The sequence below is a fragment of the Symphalangus syndactylus genome, chromosome 13 (assembly GCF_028878055.3).
Source record: "Symphalangus syndactylus isolate Jambi chromosome 13, NHGRI_mSymSyn1-v2.1_pri, whole genome shotgun sequence".
Classification (NCBI taxonomy): domain Eukaryota; kingdom Metazoa; phylum Chordata; class Mammalia; order Primates; family Hylobatidae; genus Symphalangus; species Symphalangus syndactylus.
In genome coordinates, this window is record NC_072435.2 from 45,791,447 (window position 1) to 45,811,264 (window position 19,818).

At 48.9% G+C, this 19,818-nt stretch overlaps 2 protein-coding genes across 5 annotated transcripts in view; one reads left to right on the plus strand and one right to left on the minus strand.

Moving 5' to 3' along the window:
- Positions 1-19,818, minus strand: part of PBX4 (PBX homeobox 4) — a 65,579-nt gene that overhangs the window by 30,796 nt on the left and 14,965 nt on the right. For all 4 annotated transcript variants that reach the window (XM_055236134.2, XM_055236133.2, XM_063616419.1 and 1 more), the window contains exon 2: positions 9,727-9,800. In XM_055236134.2, coding sequence (XP_055092109.1) covers positions 9,727-9,800 — 74 coding nt within the window. The remainder of the gene's footprint in view (positions 1-9,726; positions 9,801-19,818) is intronic.
- LOC129459409 (small ribosomal subunit protein uS5-like) lies at positions 16,317-17,258 on the plus strand. The gene has a single exon (XM_055236139.2). The coding sequence runs from the start codon at positions 16,331-16,333 to the stop codon at positions 17,210-17,212; it is 882 nt and encodes a 293-aa protein (XP_055092114.1). The 5' UTR covers positions 16,317-16,330; the 3' UTR covers positions 17,213-17,258.

Genomic DNA, 19,818 nt, shown 5'->3' on the forward strand with positions numbered 1-19,818 from the left:
ATGCACTGGTTAATTGCATTTGGTTTTAATTAATTCAAACGTAAACAGCCCTGTGGTGAGTGTCTGGAGCCACTTGGCTGATGAGACTCAAGGGCTCAATTTCTGAGTTACCCTGAGACTGAGGGGAGGAAAGGATACTCCAATCAACCTGGAGAATAAGTCCCCCAGCTGCCGGGGTCTACTCCCACAAGAACCCTAAAGAAATGTACATGGTACTTAGCCCCAGGGTACAGCTAATTACAAAAAGGATCTCAGTTCCAGAGAGATGACTCACAGGCCTCAGGGTGACTGCTAGGACCCAGGAAAGCCCCATGAGCACCATGACACCCCAGCTTCCTGGCTGAATTTACAGAACCCGATTCTGTAATTGCAACAGACCCGACCTGCTGACTGCTGACGAGGAAGGGAAAGAATGAGAATGGCTTATGCCTGCCAACTAGCAAGGCCAATCATTAGGAAGACAAAAAGGCATTCCCTGATGTTATGCATTATTTACATTTACTCCTCTGAATGGGGCTCTGTGCGTTCCTACAGCACAGCAAGGGTTCCTGCAGCACAACAGGCCTGGCTGAGAAACTTCTCGTTCCCCAGAGACACAGTCACAGGGTGGAGAAAGCAAAGCAGGCTCCTTCTCAAGAACTGCCCAGTATGGGATGGCCGGGTGGGTCTGCAAGGGGCCTCTGGGGCTCAGCACGCCGTCTCGGAGCTGCCTACCCACTCGAGATCTGAGATCCGAAGCTTTTCACACAAGCTGTCACTCATGCTCATGTGGAGGTAAAGCCTGACCCATTCCAATGTGCCAGGCTGTCCCTGCTCTGGTGCCAAACACCACTGTGTGAATTCAGGCCACGCCTCAGTCCTCACTGGAAACATCAATGTGACAAACCTTATTTTTTATTTTTATATTTTTTTAGAGGCAGAGTCTCACTCTGTCACCCAAGCTGGGGTGCAGTGGTGTGATCTCAGCTCACTGCAACCCTTACATCCCAGGTTCAAGTGATTCTTCTGCCTCAGCCTCCCGTGTAGCTAGGATTACAGGCACCCGCCACCATGCCCAGCTAGTTTTTGTATTTTAGTAGAGACGGGTGGGTGAGGGAGGTGGGGGGGTGGTTCACCATATTGGCCAGGTTGGTCTCGAACTCCTGACCTCAGGTGATCCATCTGCCTCAGCCTCCTATAGTGCTGGGATTATAGGCGTGAGCCACTGTACCTGGCCAATGTGACACTTCTTAAATCCAATGCTTTTGAATTCTGCAACATACCTAGTCCCAGAGTCTCAGCAAAGGGACTGTGGCCAGTATCTGGTCCTCCCAGCTAAATTCAAAGCTCTGCAACTAATCAGGGTTTATTTTGTTCTCAGAACAGCTCCTCTAGACACCGAGGAGGACAGCTGTTTCTGGGAAGGAGGGTTTGGGAGGAAACGCATACGCTGAGGGTGTCCTTGCCTTCAGAGACCACCGCAGGGCAGGAACGCCCAGACACTGTGGTGTGGTGAAGCTGACCCCAGGAGACAAGCTTTGAGGGACCTGCCTGCATACCTCCGACAGGCCATTCCTGGGGTTCGCCAGGGAGTGCTGCCAGTGCATCCGGTGATGCCAGGTTTACATGGAAGACCACTTTCTTTTCAGGCTGCTGTGAGTGATAAGCCCTGTGTTCTAAGTCAGGCCCCCAGACACTGAATCTTCTGAACCTCATAAGGGGAACCGGATGAAAGGGATTTCAGTTAATATGTATCAGTCACCAGAAACAGTTTTTCATTCAACAAAAACAGAAAGGCACCAGGACAGACCCTGAGAACACAGTGCATCCTAGACCCTGCGCTGGCCAGGAATGATCATTGTTCAGATGACACAGGTGGGTGTGTGGGGCCCATAAGTGCCGGCCATGAGGGACAGGCCCTGGGTCCCTTTCACGAGTGAGGGCAGCGTACAGGGTGGGACGGCATGCAGCCGGGCCATGGGTGACTGGCCTGCCCTGGGGAGGCCCTTGTCTCTTAGAGCTTCCCACTGCCCATCTGTAAAACAGGAGAAACAGGGTCTGCCCAAGGCTGTGCAGGGCTCTGGGGAACAACTCGAGGAAGCCTGTAGCTGCCTGCCCAGGCTCCATCAATACCCACCAGACTTAATCTTTGTTGTTGTTGTTGTAGAGACGGGGTCTTACTGTGTTGCCCAGGTTGGTCTCATACTCCTGGGCTCAAGCGATCCTCCCACCTTGGCCTTCCAAAGTACTGGGATTATAGGTGTGAACCACCATGTCCTGCCCCACCAGGCTTTAAAATGCTCTGTGGAAGTTTGGTCTTTACTATAAGGCCTGCTGCAGACTTCAGCCATAGGGCAATGTGAGAACCGTGGGTTAAATTGAGAAGCACGCCAGGACCCCCGCTCATGGGATTGCCCTTCGAGAGGTGGCCCGTGGATACCACAGGGTGCAGGATCAGGACCATGAACAGTTTCCTCTGGGCTGAGACTTGGCCATTCCTGGTCACGGGATGGGGACAGATGGAGCAGAATCGAGATCCTGTTTACTTTCCTGCCACTGGCTGGCTTGTCTCCGAGACTAGAAGGCTGAGGTGTTCCTCACATCAAGGCCGGTGGCCCACAGGTGGGACCCACAGCACTCACCGACTGCATTTCCTGATGTAAAAAGATACCTGGACACTCCAGGTGACACTCAGGAACAGGCATCCCCCAGCTCCAGGCTTGTGCATTTTGGGGAGGAGCAGTTGCTGTCTCATCCCTGTCCTACTGTACCCCAAAACATACCCTGTACCCAGATGTTTGAGCCAGTCAGTGGGAAGAAAGCATTAGCTTCCAAGGAAATGCCCAGGTGCTCTGAGCCCTGCAGTGGCCTTGGGACTCAGCTTGGAGGAATCAAAAGTCCTGGGTGGCCGGGCAGTGGCGCATGCCTGTAACACCATACCTTGGGAGGCTGAGGCAGGAGGATCACTTGAGCTCAGGAGTTCAAGGCCAACCTAGGCAACATACTAAGACCTCATCCCCCCAAAAAATAGTCCTCAGCGACCCCTGGACATGGTGGTGTGTGCCTGTGATCCCAGCCACTGGGGAAGCTGACATGTGAGGATTACTTGAGCCCAAGAGTTTGAGGCCAGTCTGGGCAACACAGTGAGACTCTGTGTCTTAATTTAAAAAAATTAAAAAATTTTAAATGTTGCTGGGCGTGGTGGCGCATGGCTGTAATCCCAGCACTTTGGGAGGCCGAGGCGGGCAGATCACCTGAGGTCGGGAGTTCGAGACCAGCCTGACCAACAGGGTGAAACCTTGTCTCTACTAAATACAAAAAATTAGCCGAGTGTGGTGGCAGATGCCTGTAATCCCAGCTACTCGGGAGGCTGAGGCAGGAGAATTGCTTGAACCTGGGAGGCAGTGAGCCGAGATCGCGCCATTGCACTCCAGCCTAGGCAAGAAGAGCGAAACTCTGTTTAAAAAAAAAAAAAAAAAAAAAAAGTCCTGAGCATGGCCCTCAAAGCATAGGCGGATGGGGGTGGGGAGGCGGGGCCACGCCAGGGGTTGAAGTGGACAGACATCTCAGCTGCACTGGCAACAGTTGGTATCAACTCTTGTTTTCCCTCCTGAAACTGCTGAATTTGAGACTAACAGACTCATGCAGTAACATCCACACAGGGGCAGATGGAATTATGAAGAGGCGTGCCCAGGCTGAACACCCACACTCTCAAAAACTGGTTTCTCGTCAGCCCCAGCAGCTCACTGGTAGGAAGGTCAAGAATGACAGCTTCCCAAGACTACAGTTGATTAAAGTACTTTTTTTTTTAGACAGGGTCTCACTCTGTCACCCAGGCTGGAGTGCAGTGGTGCAATGTAATCTCACTGCAACCTCTGCCTCCTGGGTTCAAGTGATACTCCTTCCTCAGCCTCGTGAGTAACTGGGATTACAGGCGCACGCCACCACGCCCAGCTAATTTTTGTATTTTTAGTAGAGACGGGGTTTCGCCATGTTGGTCAGGCTGGTCTCGAACTCCTGATCTCAGGTGGTCCAACCGCCTCGGCCTCCCAAAGTGCTGGGATTATAGGCGTGAGCCACCGCACCCAGCCTTAAAAGAGTACTTTTTAAAATAGCTTTTTAGGCCGGGCGCGGTGGCTCACGCTTGTAATCCCAGCACTTTGGGAGGCCGAGGCGGGCGGATCACAAGGTCAGGAGATCGAGACCACGGTGAAACCCCGTCTCTACTAAAAAATACAAAAAATTAGCCGGGCGTGGTGGCGGGCGCCTGTAGTCCCAGCTACTCGGAGAGGCTGAGGCAGGAGAATGGCGTGAACCCGGGAGGCGGAGCTTGCAGTGAGCCGAGATTGCGCCACTGCACTCCAGCCTGGGTGACAGAGCAAGACTCCGTCTCAAAAAAAAAAATAAAAAAAAAAAAAAAAATAAATAAATAAATAAAATAAAATAAAATAGCTTTTTATTATTACTAAATTCCAGATGTTGCATTGCTAAACACCCGCTGTGGGCAGTGGGGAGCCCCCAAAGGCTGCTTCCTGGGGTCAGGGTCAGGGGTGAGCAAGGGATAACTTGGGCTGCCTGTGCCTAGTGGTACACATGCCTCAGCAAGTGGTCCTGATACTGGCTTATTTTTATTAGGTGAAAAGTGAAAGGGATCAACATTACACAATTTCACAATACTAAGAAACACGTGACCACAGCCAGTGTCTCCAGGGGGTGGATACACACTGGCTGTGTCCTTCTGAGCAGTTTCCCTCAGCTTGCAGTACTTGGGGCTCATTCAGGTGCAGGGCCTCCACTTGTCCAGCTCACCATACGAATGCTGAAGCACCATCAGAGAGTGCTGCCAGGGAGTTGAGGGCAAATTTGCTTAAAACCAGTTCACTGCTAACAAGAAACTTGTGTGTCTGGTTCCCTAGGAAAGCCTAACCTTTGTGTTTCCATTTCCATAGCATCTGCTCCCCATAATTTAAATAAGGAACAGAAAAGACAGGTCATCAGATATTCACACACCCGTGAGAGGCATCTGAGGTGGGCAGGAAGCCAGGGGCATCAGAGCCCAGCATCTGGCCCCGTCGGGAGGATGATCTGGCACTGGGTGTTGGAGACCAACAGGGGGCGTATCATGTGGGGGCTGTCAGCAGCAGGAGTCTGCTGGGGGGTGGGGAAAAGGAGGGGTCTGCTTGGCTGGGGGATTAAGTATACTTTGGGGTGAAGGAGGTGGGAGATTGATTACACAAGCAAAAGTACTGAGGACAACAGGAGCAGGCTCTCACTGTTGGAGGAAGGAGTCACAAACCTGGAAAGAGAGAAAAATAGTGGGAACCCTGTGGTGAACTAGAATTAAAGATATTGGAATGGGCCAGGTACAGTGGCTAATGCATGTAATCCCAGCATTTTGGGAGGCCAAGGTGGGAGGATTGCTTGAGCCCAGGAGGTTGAGGCTGCAATGAGCTGTGACTTCACCACTGCATTCCAGCCTGGTGACAGAGTGAGACCCTGTCTCAAAAATAAAAATAAGCTGGGCGTGGTGGCTCACATCTGTAATCCCAGCACTTTGGGAGGCTGAGGCGGGCGGGTCACTTGAGGTCAGGAGTTTGAGACGAGTCTGGCCAACATGATGAAACCCTGTCTCTACCAAAAATACAAAATTAGCCAGGCATGGTGGTGCACACCATAATCCCAGCTACTCAGAGGCTGAGGCAGGAGAAATGCTTGAACCTGGGAGGCTGAGATTGTACCACTGCACTCCAGGCTGGGCAACAGAAGTGAGAATAAATAAATAAATAGATAAATAAACAAAAATAAAGATATCATAATGAACTCATGGTTTTTAATATATACAGACATGGGAAAACAGATGTGAATGTGTGCGCACGTGTGTGTGTGTACACACGCATCTGTAATAACCCACAAATATTCCTTAGCTCTGTGTCCTAAGAATGTCCAAGAGCAGCAACACCCCAACAGCAATGAGCACATCAAGGGCCAAGATTTACTCTGAAAGGAATCAGGGCTCCTTAGAGAATTGGGTGAAGCAGGCAGAGGCAGAACAGAATATGAGCCTGGTTGGGCACAGTGGCTCACACACGTAATCTCAGCATTTTGGGAGGCCAGGAGTTTGAGACCAGCCTGGGCAACATGACAAAACCCTCTCTCTACAAAAAATACAAAAATTAGCTGGGCAACGTGGCTCGTGCCTGTAATCCCAGCTACTTGGGAGGATGTGGTGGGAGGATCACTCACCCAGGAGGCTGAAGTGAGCCAAGATTATGTCACTGCCCTCCAGCCTGGGTGACAGAGTGAGACCCTGTCTCCAAAAAAAAAAAAAGGCCAGGTGTGGTGGCTCACGCTTGTAATCCCAGCACTTTGGGAGGCCGAGGCGGGCGGATCACGAGGTCAGGAGATCGAGACCACGATGAAACCCCGTCTCTACTAAAAATACAAAAAATTAGCCGGGCGTGGTGGCGGGCGCCTGTAGTCCCAGCTACTCGGAGAGGCTGAGGCAGGAGAATGGCATGAACCCGGGAGGTGGAGCTTGCAGTGAGCCGAGATTGCGCCACTGCACTCCAGCCTGGGAGACAGAGCGAGACTCCGTCTCAAAAAAAAAAAAAAAAAAAAAAAGACCAGCCTGGCCAACATGGTGAAACCTCATCTTTAATAAAAAAATACAAAAAATTAGCTGGGTGTGGTGGCAGGCACCTGTAATCCCAGCTACTCGGAGGCTGAGGCAGGAGAATCACTTAAACCCGGAGGACGGACGTTGCCATGGGCCAAGATCGTGCCATTGCTCTCCAGCCTGGGCAACAAGAGTGAAACTCCATCTCCAAAAACTAAAAATAAAAATAAATTTACACTGGTGAGGGCTCGGGACATCATGTCCTCATAGCATTTAGGTGAAACTTAAATGTAGATTTAAACTTGGAATTTCGCCGGGCATGGTGGCTCACGCCTGTAATCCCAGCACTTCAGGAGGCTGAGGTGGGCAGATCACAAGGTCAGGAGATCAAGCCATCTTGGCTAACATGGTGAAACCCTGTCTCTACTAAAAATGCAAAAAATTAGCCAGGCACTGTGGTGGGTGCCTGTAGTTCCAGCTACTCGGGAGGCTGAGGCAGGAGAAGGGCATGAACCCGGGAGGCGGAGCTTGCAGTGAGCCGAGATAGCGCCACTGCAGTACGGCCTGGGCAAAAGAGTGAGACTCCATCTCAAAAAAAAAAAAAAAAAAAACTTGAATTTCTCCTTTAGTCACCAGATTCTTTCTGACAGCTGGGCACCATGCCCACAGCCTTACATATATGAATTCACACAGCCCTCAACAGTCCTCAGTAACCATGAGCTAAGTATTATTATTGCCCCCCAAATCAGAGGAGGACCAGGAACAGAGAAAGGTTCAGCCAAGGACCAGGGTCATGCAGCCAGAGGTGGAGGCAGAATTCATACCCTCTTGCTGTTCTCAACCACTATATATGTCAAGTACACATCAATCTTGCACCAAAACAGTGTTCAGAAAGAAACACACTTTTGTACAACATATACACACACTTGCCACAAGCCTCAGCAAATATGAAGTGCTATGTTCCAAAGTGACACACAAAATTCAAATAATTGACCTCAAGAGACGAACTCACTCTAAGAAATCAAGTGACACTTTGTGTAGAAGACCCTTGGTTTAAATATCTTCACCTTATTTGGTGGCCCCACTTATAAGCTATTTTCAAATTGTTATTAACCTTGACCAAATGATCAAGGTCAATGGTAGTAGTGACAGGACATATTGACAGCATGTTTTCCCTGACACAATGTGCCAAGGACACACACATCACCTCTGTGGGACTCTGGCCACAAACGCACAACTTCAGTCCAATCTAGAGGAAACATCAGACAAACCGCACTGAGGGATGTGCTACAAAATGACTGAGCACTTCTTTTTTTTTTTTTTTTTTTTTGAGACGGAGTCTTGCTCTGTCACCCAGGCTGGAGTGCAGTGGCGCAATCTCGGCTCACTGCAAGCTCCGCCTCCCGGGTTCACGCCATTCTCCTGCCTCAGCCTCTCCGAGTAGCTGGGACTACAGGCGCCCGCCACCACGCCCGGCTAATTTTTTTGTATTTTTAGTAGAGACGGGGTTTCACCGTGGTCTCGATCTCCTGACCTCATGATCCACCCGCCTCAGCCTCCCAAAGTGCTGGGATTACAGGCGTGAGCCACCGCGCCCGGCTGACTGAGCACTTCTTAAAATGATCAACGTCATTCATGGATGACAAGGTCACAGATCACAGGAGACCAAAGAGACATGGTGACTAAATACAACGTGGGATTCAGGGCAGAGAAGGGCATTAGGGCAAAAACTGGGGAACTCCAAATGAGGTTTGTAGTTCAGTTAAAGATCATTGTACTCAGTGTAATTTCCTGGTTTCTTTTTTTTTTTTGAGACGGAGTCTCGCTCTGTCGCCCAGGCTGGAGTGCAGTGGCGCAGTCTCGGCTCACTGCAAGCTCCGCCTCCCAGGTTCACGCCATTCTCCTGCCTCAGCCTCTCCGAGTAGCTGGGACTACAGGCGCCCGCCACCACGCCCGGCTAATTTTTTGTATTTTTAGTAGAGACGGGGTTTCACTGTGGTCTCGATCTCCTGACCTCGTGATCCGCCCGCCTCGGCCTCCCAAAGTGCTGGGATTACAAGCGTGAGCCACCGCGCCCGGCCTAATTTCCTGGTTTCTATATTTGTACTATGGCTCTGAAGGTGTTGACGAGACAGGAAGCCCAGAGAAGGAGATATGAGAACTCTCTGTACTATTTTTTCAACTTTTCTTTCTTTTTTTTTTTTTTTTGAGACGGAGTCTTACTCTTGTTGCCCAGGCTGGAGTGCAATGGCGCGATCTCGGCTCACTGCAACCTCCACCTCCTGGGTTCAAATGATTCTCCTACCTCAGCCTCCCAAGTAGCTGGGATTACAGGCATGCGCCACCACGCCTGGCTAATTTTGTATTTTTAGTAGAGATGGGGTTTCACCATCTTGGCCAGGCTGGTCTTGAACACCTGACCTCATGATCCACCTGCCTGGGCCTCCCAAAGCGCTGGGATTACAGGTATGAGCCACTGTGCCCAGCCGACAAAATGTTCTTATTCAATTTCCCTAAGTCTGTCATTTTTCCTTTTTCTATATGACTGAATGTTAAGCACCTCTTAGGTCTTCGACCTAGAATGCAGCCACTTATTACTGATTTGCAACAGTATTTCTCAGTTATAAACTACAAAATAAATCAGTGTGCATACCAGAAACCAGGGCAATGATAAGGCAGAAAGAAAACATCTTAGCCGTCTTCTGCGAGACAGAAGGGATGAGCAAAATGGTCCACCATGCACATAAGGGCTGAGACAAGATCAGAGGTGTGCTGCCGCAGCTCTAGACACACACAGGAAGTGCTTTTTTATTTTTTATTTTTTTGAGACGGAGTTTCACTCTTGTTGCCCAGGTTGGAGTGCAATGGCGCGATCTTGGCTCACCGCAACCTCCGCCTCCCAGGTTCAAGCGATTCTCCTACCTTAGCACCTCGAGTAGCTGGGATTACAGGCATGCGTCACCACACCTGGCTAATTTTTGTATTTTTAATAGAGACGGGGTTTCTCCATGTTGGTCAGGCTGGTCTCGAATCCAACCTCAGGTGATCTGCCCGCCTCGGCCTCCCAACATGCTGGGATTACAGGCATGAGCCACCGCGCTCAGCCAGAAAGTGTCTTCTAAACAGCCTACCTGTCTTTTCCTTGATCTCACAGAGCACGCTGAACAGAGCAGGCTTCATCCGATGGCAATTCAGAGCATGCTTTCTGAAAGGGAGGTGACAGAGGGGGGTGTGAGAAAAGAATAGTCATCATCTTGTCCCCAAGAGTAAAGATCTTCCATATTGAGAAATCATACCAAACAAGATCTGCCATTCTGACTGTAGATAAGCTGCCTTATGAAAATGCAGTACAATCACATTTCATGTGAATTTGATTTGCATAAAATCAATATAAAGGCCAGGCGTGGTGGCTCACACCTGTAATCCCAGAATTTTGGGAGGTCGAGGCGGGCAGATCACTTGAGGTCAGGAGTTTGAGACCAGCCTGGCCAACATGGTGAAACCCTGTCTCTATTAAAAATACAAAACTTGGCCGGGCACCGTGGCTCACGCCTATAATCCCAGAACTTTGGGAAGCCAAGGCGGGTGGATTGCCTGAGGTCAGGAGTTCGAGACCAGCCTGGCCAGCATGGTGAAACCCTGTCTCTACTAAAAATACAACAATTAGTCGGGCGTGGTGGTGCCCACCTGTAATCCCAGTTACTCAGGAGGCTGAGGCAGGAGAATTGCTTGAACCTGGGAGGCAGAGGTTGCAGTGAGCCGAAATCATGCCACTGCACTCCAGCCTGAGTGACAGAGTGAGACTCCATCTCAAAAAAAAAAAAAAAAAAAAAAAAATCGCCAGGAACAGTGTCATGCACTTGTGATCTCAGCTACTCAGGTGGGTGAGGCAGGAGAATTGCTTAAACCTGGGAGGCAGAGAATGCAGTGAGCCAAGATTGTGCCACTGTACTCCAGCCCAGGCAATAGAGTGAGACTCTGTCTCAATAATAATAATAATAATATAAAGCAATATACAAATATTCAAAACATTTCCCACTATATGTAAAAGTTTAAGCAATGCAAATAACTCATCAAAAACTATGGCAAGGCATTAGTGGCTCATGTCTGTAATCTCAACACTTTGGGAGGCCAAGGCAGGAGGACCACTTGAGCCCAGAAATTTAAGATCGGCCTGGGCAACACGGTGAGACCCATTCTCTTCAAAAATTTAAAAATTAGCTGGGCGTGGTGGTATGCCTGTAGTCCTAATCCCTTGGGAGGCTGAGACAGGAGGATGGCTTGAGCCCATGAGTTAGAGGCTGTAGAGAGCTATGAACATGCCACTTTACTCCAGCCAGCATAACAGAGGCCTTGTCATTAAGAAAAAAAAAAAGACCGGAGGCAGTGGCTCATGCCTGTAACCCCAGCACTTTGAGTGGTCAAGGTGGATGGATCGCCTGAGATCAGGAGTTTGAGACCAGCCTGGCCAACATGGTGAAACCCCGTCTCTACTAAAAGTACAAAAAAGCTGGGCGTGGTGGTGCACTCCTGTAATCCCAGCTACTTGGGAGGCTGAGACAGGAGAATTGCTTGAACCAGGGAGGCAGAGGTTGCAGTGAGCTGAGATCGCACCAGTGAACTCCAGCCTGGGCAATAGAGAGAGACTCCATCTCAAAAAAAAAAGAAAGAAAGAAAAAAAAAAGAACTATGAAATGTCAAGGTCCAATGACTTGAAATCTGTGTTCACGCTATGGTCCTGCAGGGGCATATCCTGGTGCATAAGCAGAAGCACCAATCATCCTCTTCCAGTGTCACTTGGCAGGTGTTTACTGAGTACCTACTATGTGCCACACACCATTCTGGCATCAGAGACACAGACAGGTGAGGTTTTTACACATGTGGCAGTTAAGAGGGAGGGAGGGAGACACCAAAAATACACACCAACAAGAAACCCATCAGCCGTGGCAGTTGCTTTGGGGCGACTGGGCTCACATGACAGTGATGGTTAGAAGGCTTTTTGGAATTTCCATGTCTCCGAGGTGACATCAAAGCTGAGATCAGAATGAGAAGGAGAAATCAACCAAGAAAAGGGCTGGAGAGAGGTATGGTTTAGGCAGAAGAAACAGCCAAGTGCAAAGGCCCTGTGAGAACACATTGGGTTCAGTACTGGCTCTTTGAGATCAGGCTGCTGAGTGTTAGGGGTGAGGGAGAGAGCTACGAGAAGTTAGAGTGGCAAGTGGAGATTGACTCTAAGGGCCTTGAAAGTCATGGGGACAACTCTGGCTTTTGCTCACTTGGGATGGGAACTGTGGTTGGCAGGATAATGGCTCCCAAAAGGGTCCACATGCTTATCCTCAGAACCCTAAATATGGTACTTTACAAAAAATGGGAAAAATAATTCTGCCAATGTAATTAAGGTTAAGGACCTTGAGATGGAGAGATTAACCCAGATTATCTGGGGGGACCTACTGTCATCACATGACCCTTAAAGGTAGAGAACCTTTCCCAGATGTGGGCAGAGAAAGTCATGATGATGTAAGGGTTGGAGAGATACTATGTTGCTGGCCTTGATCATGGAGGAAGGGACCATGAGCAAGGAATGCAGGTGGCCTCAACAGTCTGGAAAAGGCAAGGAACCAGCCCATGGGCTCACTGGGCAACACCTTGATTTTAGCCCAGTGTGCCCATGTGGGCTTTCTGACCTATGGAAATGTAAAATCGGTGGCTCATGCCTGTAATTCTAGCATTTTGGGAAGCCAAGGCAGGCAGATCGCTGGAGCTCAGGAGTTTGAGACCAGCCTGGGCAACATGGCGAGATAATGAGCTGGGACAAGAGGCACGCGCCAACACACCTGGCTAAATTCTGTATTTGTTGTAGAGACAGGGTCTCGTTATGTTGCCCAGGCTGCGCTCAGCCAAGAGAAGAATTTCATGGAGAGAAGAGTAATCTGTGAGAAATGCTGCTGAGAGATCAAGCAGAATAAGAACCCAGAAGAGAATCTGAGGCTGGGCACGGTAGCTCATGCCTGTAATCTCAGCACTATGGGAGGCTGAGGTGGGAGGACCAGTCTGGGCAACATAGCAAGAACCTGTCTCAAATAAATAAATAAATAAATAAATAAATAAATAAATAAATAGAATTCGGATTTAGCAACATGAAGGTCATAGGTGACTCAGCAGAGGGGAACAAGGTTGGGAGAGAATGTGGAGGTGAAGAGGAAGCGGAAGCAGCAATCACAAAGTCTTTGATGTTTATCATAAGGGAGATCAAACAAACATAACAGGAGCTAAAAGACAGGGTGTGTGTTAATCATGTTTTTTTCTTTTTCTTTTTGATACAGGGTCTTACTCTGTTGCCCAGGCTGGACTGCAGTGGCCATGCTGTGCCTGAACTCAAGCAATCCTCCCGCCTCAGCCTCCTGAGTAGCTGGGACTACAGGTGGTGCTACCACGCCTGGCTAATTTTTAAAAAATGTTTTTTGCAGAGCTGAAGTCTCACTATATTGCCCAGGCTGTTCTTAAACTCCTAGACTCAAGAGATCCCCCAACCTTGGCCCCTCAAAGTATTGGGATTATAGGCATGAGCCTGGACTATTAATTATGTTTTTTTTTATCTTGCTTCGACATTCTGGGGCTTGGAGGGACTGCCCTTCCCAGGGCTAGCTTATTACTACAGACAGCAAACAACTTGCCAAAGAACATGCCATTCATATGCAAATCAACCAATCAAAAGCCCACATTCCCAATCTTCTTCTTCATTTAATGCTCACACACAAAGCCAATAATTTCCCAGCCCTAAATCACCCCAGGGCCAGGTACTGACCAACTAGAGACCACTCCTCTAGCACAGAGCCTGCCAAAATTATTTAAACTATCTAACCTAAGCTTGCTCAAACTTGTCTGCCATGCTATGCCCATTCCTTCCTGAGGAAATCACTATAAAAGTTCTGGGCCGTGCTTTCCCTCCCTCCACTGTCGCCCACTGACCCAGGTGCTTCCCCACGTAGCCCTGCCTGGCATCGTGTGCCCCCTCCACTGGAGCTGTAAGTAATAAACTTCCCTTTCAACAGGGCAGTTGTCTCCATGTTTGTCATCTTACCATACCTGATTAAAACAAATCCTGGGTACAAAGCAAGGCCAAAGCGTAAGTCAAAGGAGGTTTTTTTTCTTTTTTTTCTTTTTGAGACAGAGTCTTACTCTATTGCTCAGGCTGGAGTGCAGTGGTACAATCATGGCTCACTGTAACCTCCACCTCATGGGTTCAGGTGATTCTCCTGCCTCCGCCTCCAGAGTAGCTGGGATTACAGGTGCCCACCACCACACACAGCTAATTTTTGTATTTTTAGTAGAGATGGGGTTTTGGCATGTTGGCCAGGCTGGTCTTGAATTCCTGGCTTCAAGTGATCCACCAGCCTCAGCCTCCCAAAGTGCCAGGATTACAGGCGTGAGCCACCGCGCCCAGCCTGTTGTCTTTGACTGTTCTTAAAGATAGGAGGTACTAGCACATGTTTCTATGCCAAAAAGCCAGTCTAGAGACAGAATTTGATAATACAAGGATAGGGTAACTGGCCAGGCGCAGTGGCTCACACCTGTAATCCCAGCACTTTGGGAGACTGATGTGGGCAGATCACTTGAAGTCAGGAGTTCGAGACCAGCCCGGCCAACATAGTGATACAACGTCTCTGCTAAAAATACAAAAACTAGCTGGGCATGATGGCATGTGCCTGTAATCCCAGCTACTCAGGAGGATGAGGCAGGATAATTTAATTGCTTGAACCCAGGGGGTGGAGGTCACAGTGAGCCGAGATCATGCCACTGCATCCCAGCGAGTGAGACTCCATCTCAAAAAAAAAAAAAAAAAAGAATAGGGTAGCTGGTAGGTGCATGTAGCAGAACTTCTGTGAACAACTTTGATGAGGGCCGGGCGCGGTGGCTCACGCTTGTAATCCTTGCACTTTGGGAGGCTGAGGCGGGTGGATCACGAGGTCAGGAGATCGTGGCCACAGTGAAACCCTGTCTCTACTAAAAATACAAAAAATTAGCTGGGCATGGTGGCGGGCACCTGTAGTCCCAGCTACTCGGAGAGGCTGAGGCAGGAGAATGGCGTGAACCCGGAAGGCGGAGCTTGCAGTGAGCCGAGATTGCGCCACTGCACTCCAGCCTGGGTGACAGAGCAAGACTCCGTCTAAAAAAAAAAAAAAAAAAAAAAAAAAAAAACTTTGATGAGTACTATGCTATTAACATATACTATTATGATGATTTTAAATCCTATAACTCTGTCATCCAAGCGTCCATTATTAAAAGATCCATTACTAAAAGCCACAGCTGAATAATGTATCTGAAAATCAATAACTTCACAACGGTAATCAGATTTGATTAACACCATGAGAGGCCGGGCACAGTGGCTCATGCCTGTAATCACAGCACTTTGGGAGGCCGAGATGGGGGGATCACTCGAGGTCAGGAGTTTGAGACCAGCCTGGCCAACATGACAAAATCCTGTCTTTCCTAAAAATGCAAAAAATTTGATGGGCATGGTGGTGTACACCTGTAATCCCAGCTACTTGCTGAGGCACAAGAATCGCTTAAACCCAGGAGGTGGAGGTTGCAGTGAGACAAGATCACATCACTGCACTCCAGTCTGGGCAACAGAGCGAGATTCCATCTCAAAAAAAAAAAAGGAATACAACTGGGGTGCAGAACTAAGATCTTTGTCTCTGAACTTCAAATATAAAATGTTTGTGGGGGATGAGATGACATATGAACTTCCGAAAATCTAAACCTGAACATTAGTCTTTCTTTTTTTTTTTTTTTTTTTTTGAGACGGAGTCTTGCTCTGTCACCCAGGCTGGAGTGCAGTGGCGCGATCTCGGCTCACTGCAAGCTCCGCCTCCCGGGTTCACGCCATTCTCCTGCCTCAGCCTCTCCGAGTAGCTGGGACTACAGGCGCCCGCCACCACGCCCGGCTAATTTTTTGTATTTTTGGTAGAGACGGGGTTTCACCGTGGTCTCGATCTCCTGACCTCGTGATCCGCCCGCCTCGGCCTCCCAAAGTGCTGGGATTACAAGCGTGAGCCACCGCGCCCGGCTAGTCTTTCTTATTTACTTTTTATTTTTATTTTTTGAGACGGAGTCTCGCTCTGTCACCCAGGCTGGAGTGCAGTAGCAGGATCTTGGCTCACTGCAACCTCTGCCTCCCAGGTTCAAGTGATTCTCCTGCCTCAGCCTCCTGAGTAGCTGGAACTATAGGTGCATGCCACCACACCCGGCTAATTTTTCATATTTTTAGTAGAGACGGGGTTTCACTGTGTTAGCCAGGATGGTCTTGATCGCCTGACCTCGTAATCCACCTGCCTCGGCCTCCCAAAGTGCTAGGATTACAGGTGTGAGCCACCATGCCCGGCCATGTTAGTCTTTCTTATAAGGTGTACAGTCATTGATCACATGAGATATTCAACTTAAAATATTAAACATTTTCTTTCCATAGAAGGGGTATTAACATTAATTAAAATGGACTCTGGTTATAGCTCATCTTCTAGAAATTTAACTTTTTCTCTTTAAAAAAATACATTTTAGGGCCGGGCTCGGTAGTCCCAGCTACTCGCGAGGCTGAGGCAGGAGAATGGCGTGAACCCGGGAGGCGGAGCTTGCAGCGAGCCAAGATCACGCCACTGCACTCCAGCCTGGGTGACAGAGCGAGACTCCCTCTCAGAAAAAAAAAAAAAAATCGCTTCTTTTCCGAGAAAACACCAAATGGCGGATGACGCCGGTGCAGCGGGGGGGCCCGGAGGCCCTGGTGGCCCTGGGTTGGGGAACCGTGGTGGCTTCCGCGGAGGTTTCGGCAGTGGCATCCGGGGCCGGGGTCGCGGCCGTGGACGGGACCAGGGCCGAGGCCGCGGAGCTCGCGGAGGCAAGGCCGAGGATAAGGAGTGGATGCCCGTCACCAAGTTGGGCCGCTTGGTCAAGGACATGAAGATCAAGTCCCTGGAGGAGATCTATCTCTTCTCCCTGCCCATTAAGGAATCAGAGATCACTGACTTTTTCCTGGGGGCCTCTCTGAAGGATGAGGTTTTGAAGATTATGCCAGTGCAGAAGCAGACCCGTGCCGGCCAGCGCACCAGGTTCAAGGCCTTTGTTGCTATCGGGGACTACAATGGCCACGTCAGTCTGGGTGTTAAGTGCTCCAAGGAGGTGGCCACCGCCATCCGTGGGGCCATCATCCTGGCCAAGCTCTCCATTGTCCCCGTGCGCAGAGGCTACTGGGGGAACAAGATCGGCAAGCCCCACACTGTCCCTTGCAAGGTAACAGGCCGCTGCGGCTCTGTGCTGGTGCGCCTCATCCCTGCACCCAGGGGAACTGGCATCGTCTCCGCACCTGTGCCTAAGAAGCTGCTCATGATGGCTGGTATCAATGACTGCCACACCTCAGCGCGAGGCTGCACTGCCACCCTGGGCAACTTCACCAAGGCCACCTTTGATGCCATTTCTAAGACCTACAGCTACCTGACCCCTGACCTCTGGAAGGAGACTGTATTTACCAAGTCTCCCTATCAGGAATTCACTGACCACCTCGTCAAGACCCACACCAGAGTCTCTGTGCAGCGGACCCAGGCTCCAGCTGTGGCTACAACATAGGGTTTTTATACAAGAAAAATAAAGTGAATTAAGCGTGAAAAAAAAATCCATCTATCTATATATTTTAATATAAAAATAGAAGAAACCTGGGGAACATGGTGAAACCCCATCTCTATAAGAAATACAAAAAACTGTCAGACACAGTGGCTCTCGCCTGTAACCCCAGCACTTTGAGAAGCCAAGGCAGGTGGATCATGCGGCCAAAAGATCGAGACCATCCTGGTCAACGTGGTGAAACCCCGTCTCTACCAAAAATACAAAATTCAGCTGGGCATGGTGGCGCGCGCCTGCAGTCCCAGCTACTCAGGAGGCTGAGGCAGGAGAATCACTTGAGCCTGGGAGGTGGAGGTTGCAGTGAGCTGAGATCGTGCCACTGCACTCCATCCTGGTGACAGAACAAGACTCTGTCTCAAAATAATAATAATAATAATAATACAAAAAATAAATTATCTGGGTTTGGTGGCACATGCCTGTAGTCCCAGCTACTAGGGAGGCTGAGGTGGGAGGATCGCTTGAACTCAGGAGATCAAGGCTGCAGTGAGCTGTGATCACACCACTGTACTCCAGCCTGGGTGACAGAGTGAGACCCTGTCTCATAAATAAATAAATAAATAAAACAGACGGGTTCTCCCTATGTTGTCCAGACTCGTCTCAAACTCTTTGTCTCAAGTAATCCTCCCACTTTGGCCTCACAGTGTTAGGATTACAGGCGCGAGCCCCTGTTTCTGGCCTGGAAACTTAATTTTAACAATAAGAGGAAAGAAAATGAAGTTGGCTCCTCTGCTTCTGTAAAGGCTCTAGGATTTTTTTTTTTTTTTTTTTTTTTTTTTTTTTTTTTTTACCAGTTTTCTCCTTATAAAATATTTTACTTTAGGTATAGTAGAAAGCACTTTTTAACGCATACAAAGTAATTTCATAGTTTCTGTGGCTTATTATAAAAAGAAAACAAGTTCCCAAGCTTTGAGCATGTCCTTGAGCTAGCAGTGATCAAGCAGCTGCTGCAAATCAATGAGGAAAAGGGGACTGACTAGTGAGACCTTCCCCAAGGGGATGAAATCACTTACTTGGCAGACATACCCTAAGGTAACCCCCAGTGAGTCATGTCCTTATATAATCCTTTTTCCTTGAGTTCAGGAAGTACCTGTGACTTGCAATGTGCCAAAGGTGATGGTATCATCTCTGCCATGGTTATGTTGTTATCTAAGACTCCACCTTAGATGACTAGAGAGTCACCCACTGGCACCAGCTGCCATGTTATGAGAGCTGGTGGCAGGAACTGCAGGCAGCCTCTAGAGCTGAGAGCAGCCTCAACTGACAGCCAGGAAGAAAGCAGGGACCTTTGTACTTCAACTGCAGGAAGTGAATTCTTCCATCAACCATGTGACATTGGGAGAGAACCCCATGCTCTGGATAGGAACATAGCCCAGCCAACACCTTGACTGCAGCCCCATGAGACCCTAAGCAGAGGACCTAGCTAAGCTGTGCCCAGAATCCTGACCCAAGGAAACTGTGAGATAATAAATATCTGCTGTTTTAAGCTGCTAGGCTTGCGGTGATTTGTTATAAAGCAATAGAGAGTTGATAATGAGATAGACTGGAAGACAGAGAATGGGGACTGTGGGGAGAAAAATGGGGTTGGTGCTGGTATGTCTAACAAGTACATGACACGTTATGGCCGGGTGTGGGGGCTTATGCCCGTAATCCCAGCACTTTGGGAGGCTGAAGCGGGCGGATCACCTGAGGTCAGGAGTTCAAAACCAGCCTGGCCACCAACCTGGCCATCATGGTGAAACCCCGTCTCTACTAAAAATACAAAAATTAGCCACGCATGGTGGCACACGCTTGTAATCCCAGCTACCTGGGAGGCTGAGGCATGACAATCGCTTGAAACCAGGAGGTGGAGGTTGCAGTGAGCCAAGGTCGTGCCATTGAACTCCAGCCTGGGCGACACAGCAAGACTCTGTCTCAAAACAAACAAACAAACAAAAAACACAAGTATATGACATATTCTACCAAATCCACATATCTGAATTTTTTTGTTTGTTTTTGAGACAGAGTCTTGCTCTGTTGCCCAGGCTGGAGTGCAGTGGCATGATCTCAGCTCACTGCAACCTCTGTCTCCCAGGTTCAAGCAATTCTCATGCCTCAACCTCCCAAGTAGCTGGGATTACAGGTATACGCCACCACTCCTGGCTAATTTTTCTATTTTTAGTAAAGGCGGGGTTTCATCATGTTGGCCAGACTGGTCTAGAACTCCTGACTTCAAGTGATCCACCCACCTCGGCCTCCCGAAGTGCTGGGATTATAGGCGTCAGCCACTGCGCCTGGCCACATATCTGAGGTTTTTAAAATGCTAATGTTTATGCGAAAAATTCCAAAAAAAGGAAGAACAGTAAATCTTTTAAATTGACTTCCGAAGAGTCTTCTAACCTAAACAAAAATAAAAAAAGCCCAAAACCAAAATTCTGAATATCATTTTTAAACAAAGATTCAAAATCTATAGCAAAACAATTGACAGTCATATAGAAAATGCCAGAAAGTGAAAGCATAGAGCTTTCTTTATCTCCCTTCAACCTCATTTATTCAATATTTATAGGACAAACGTT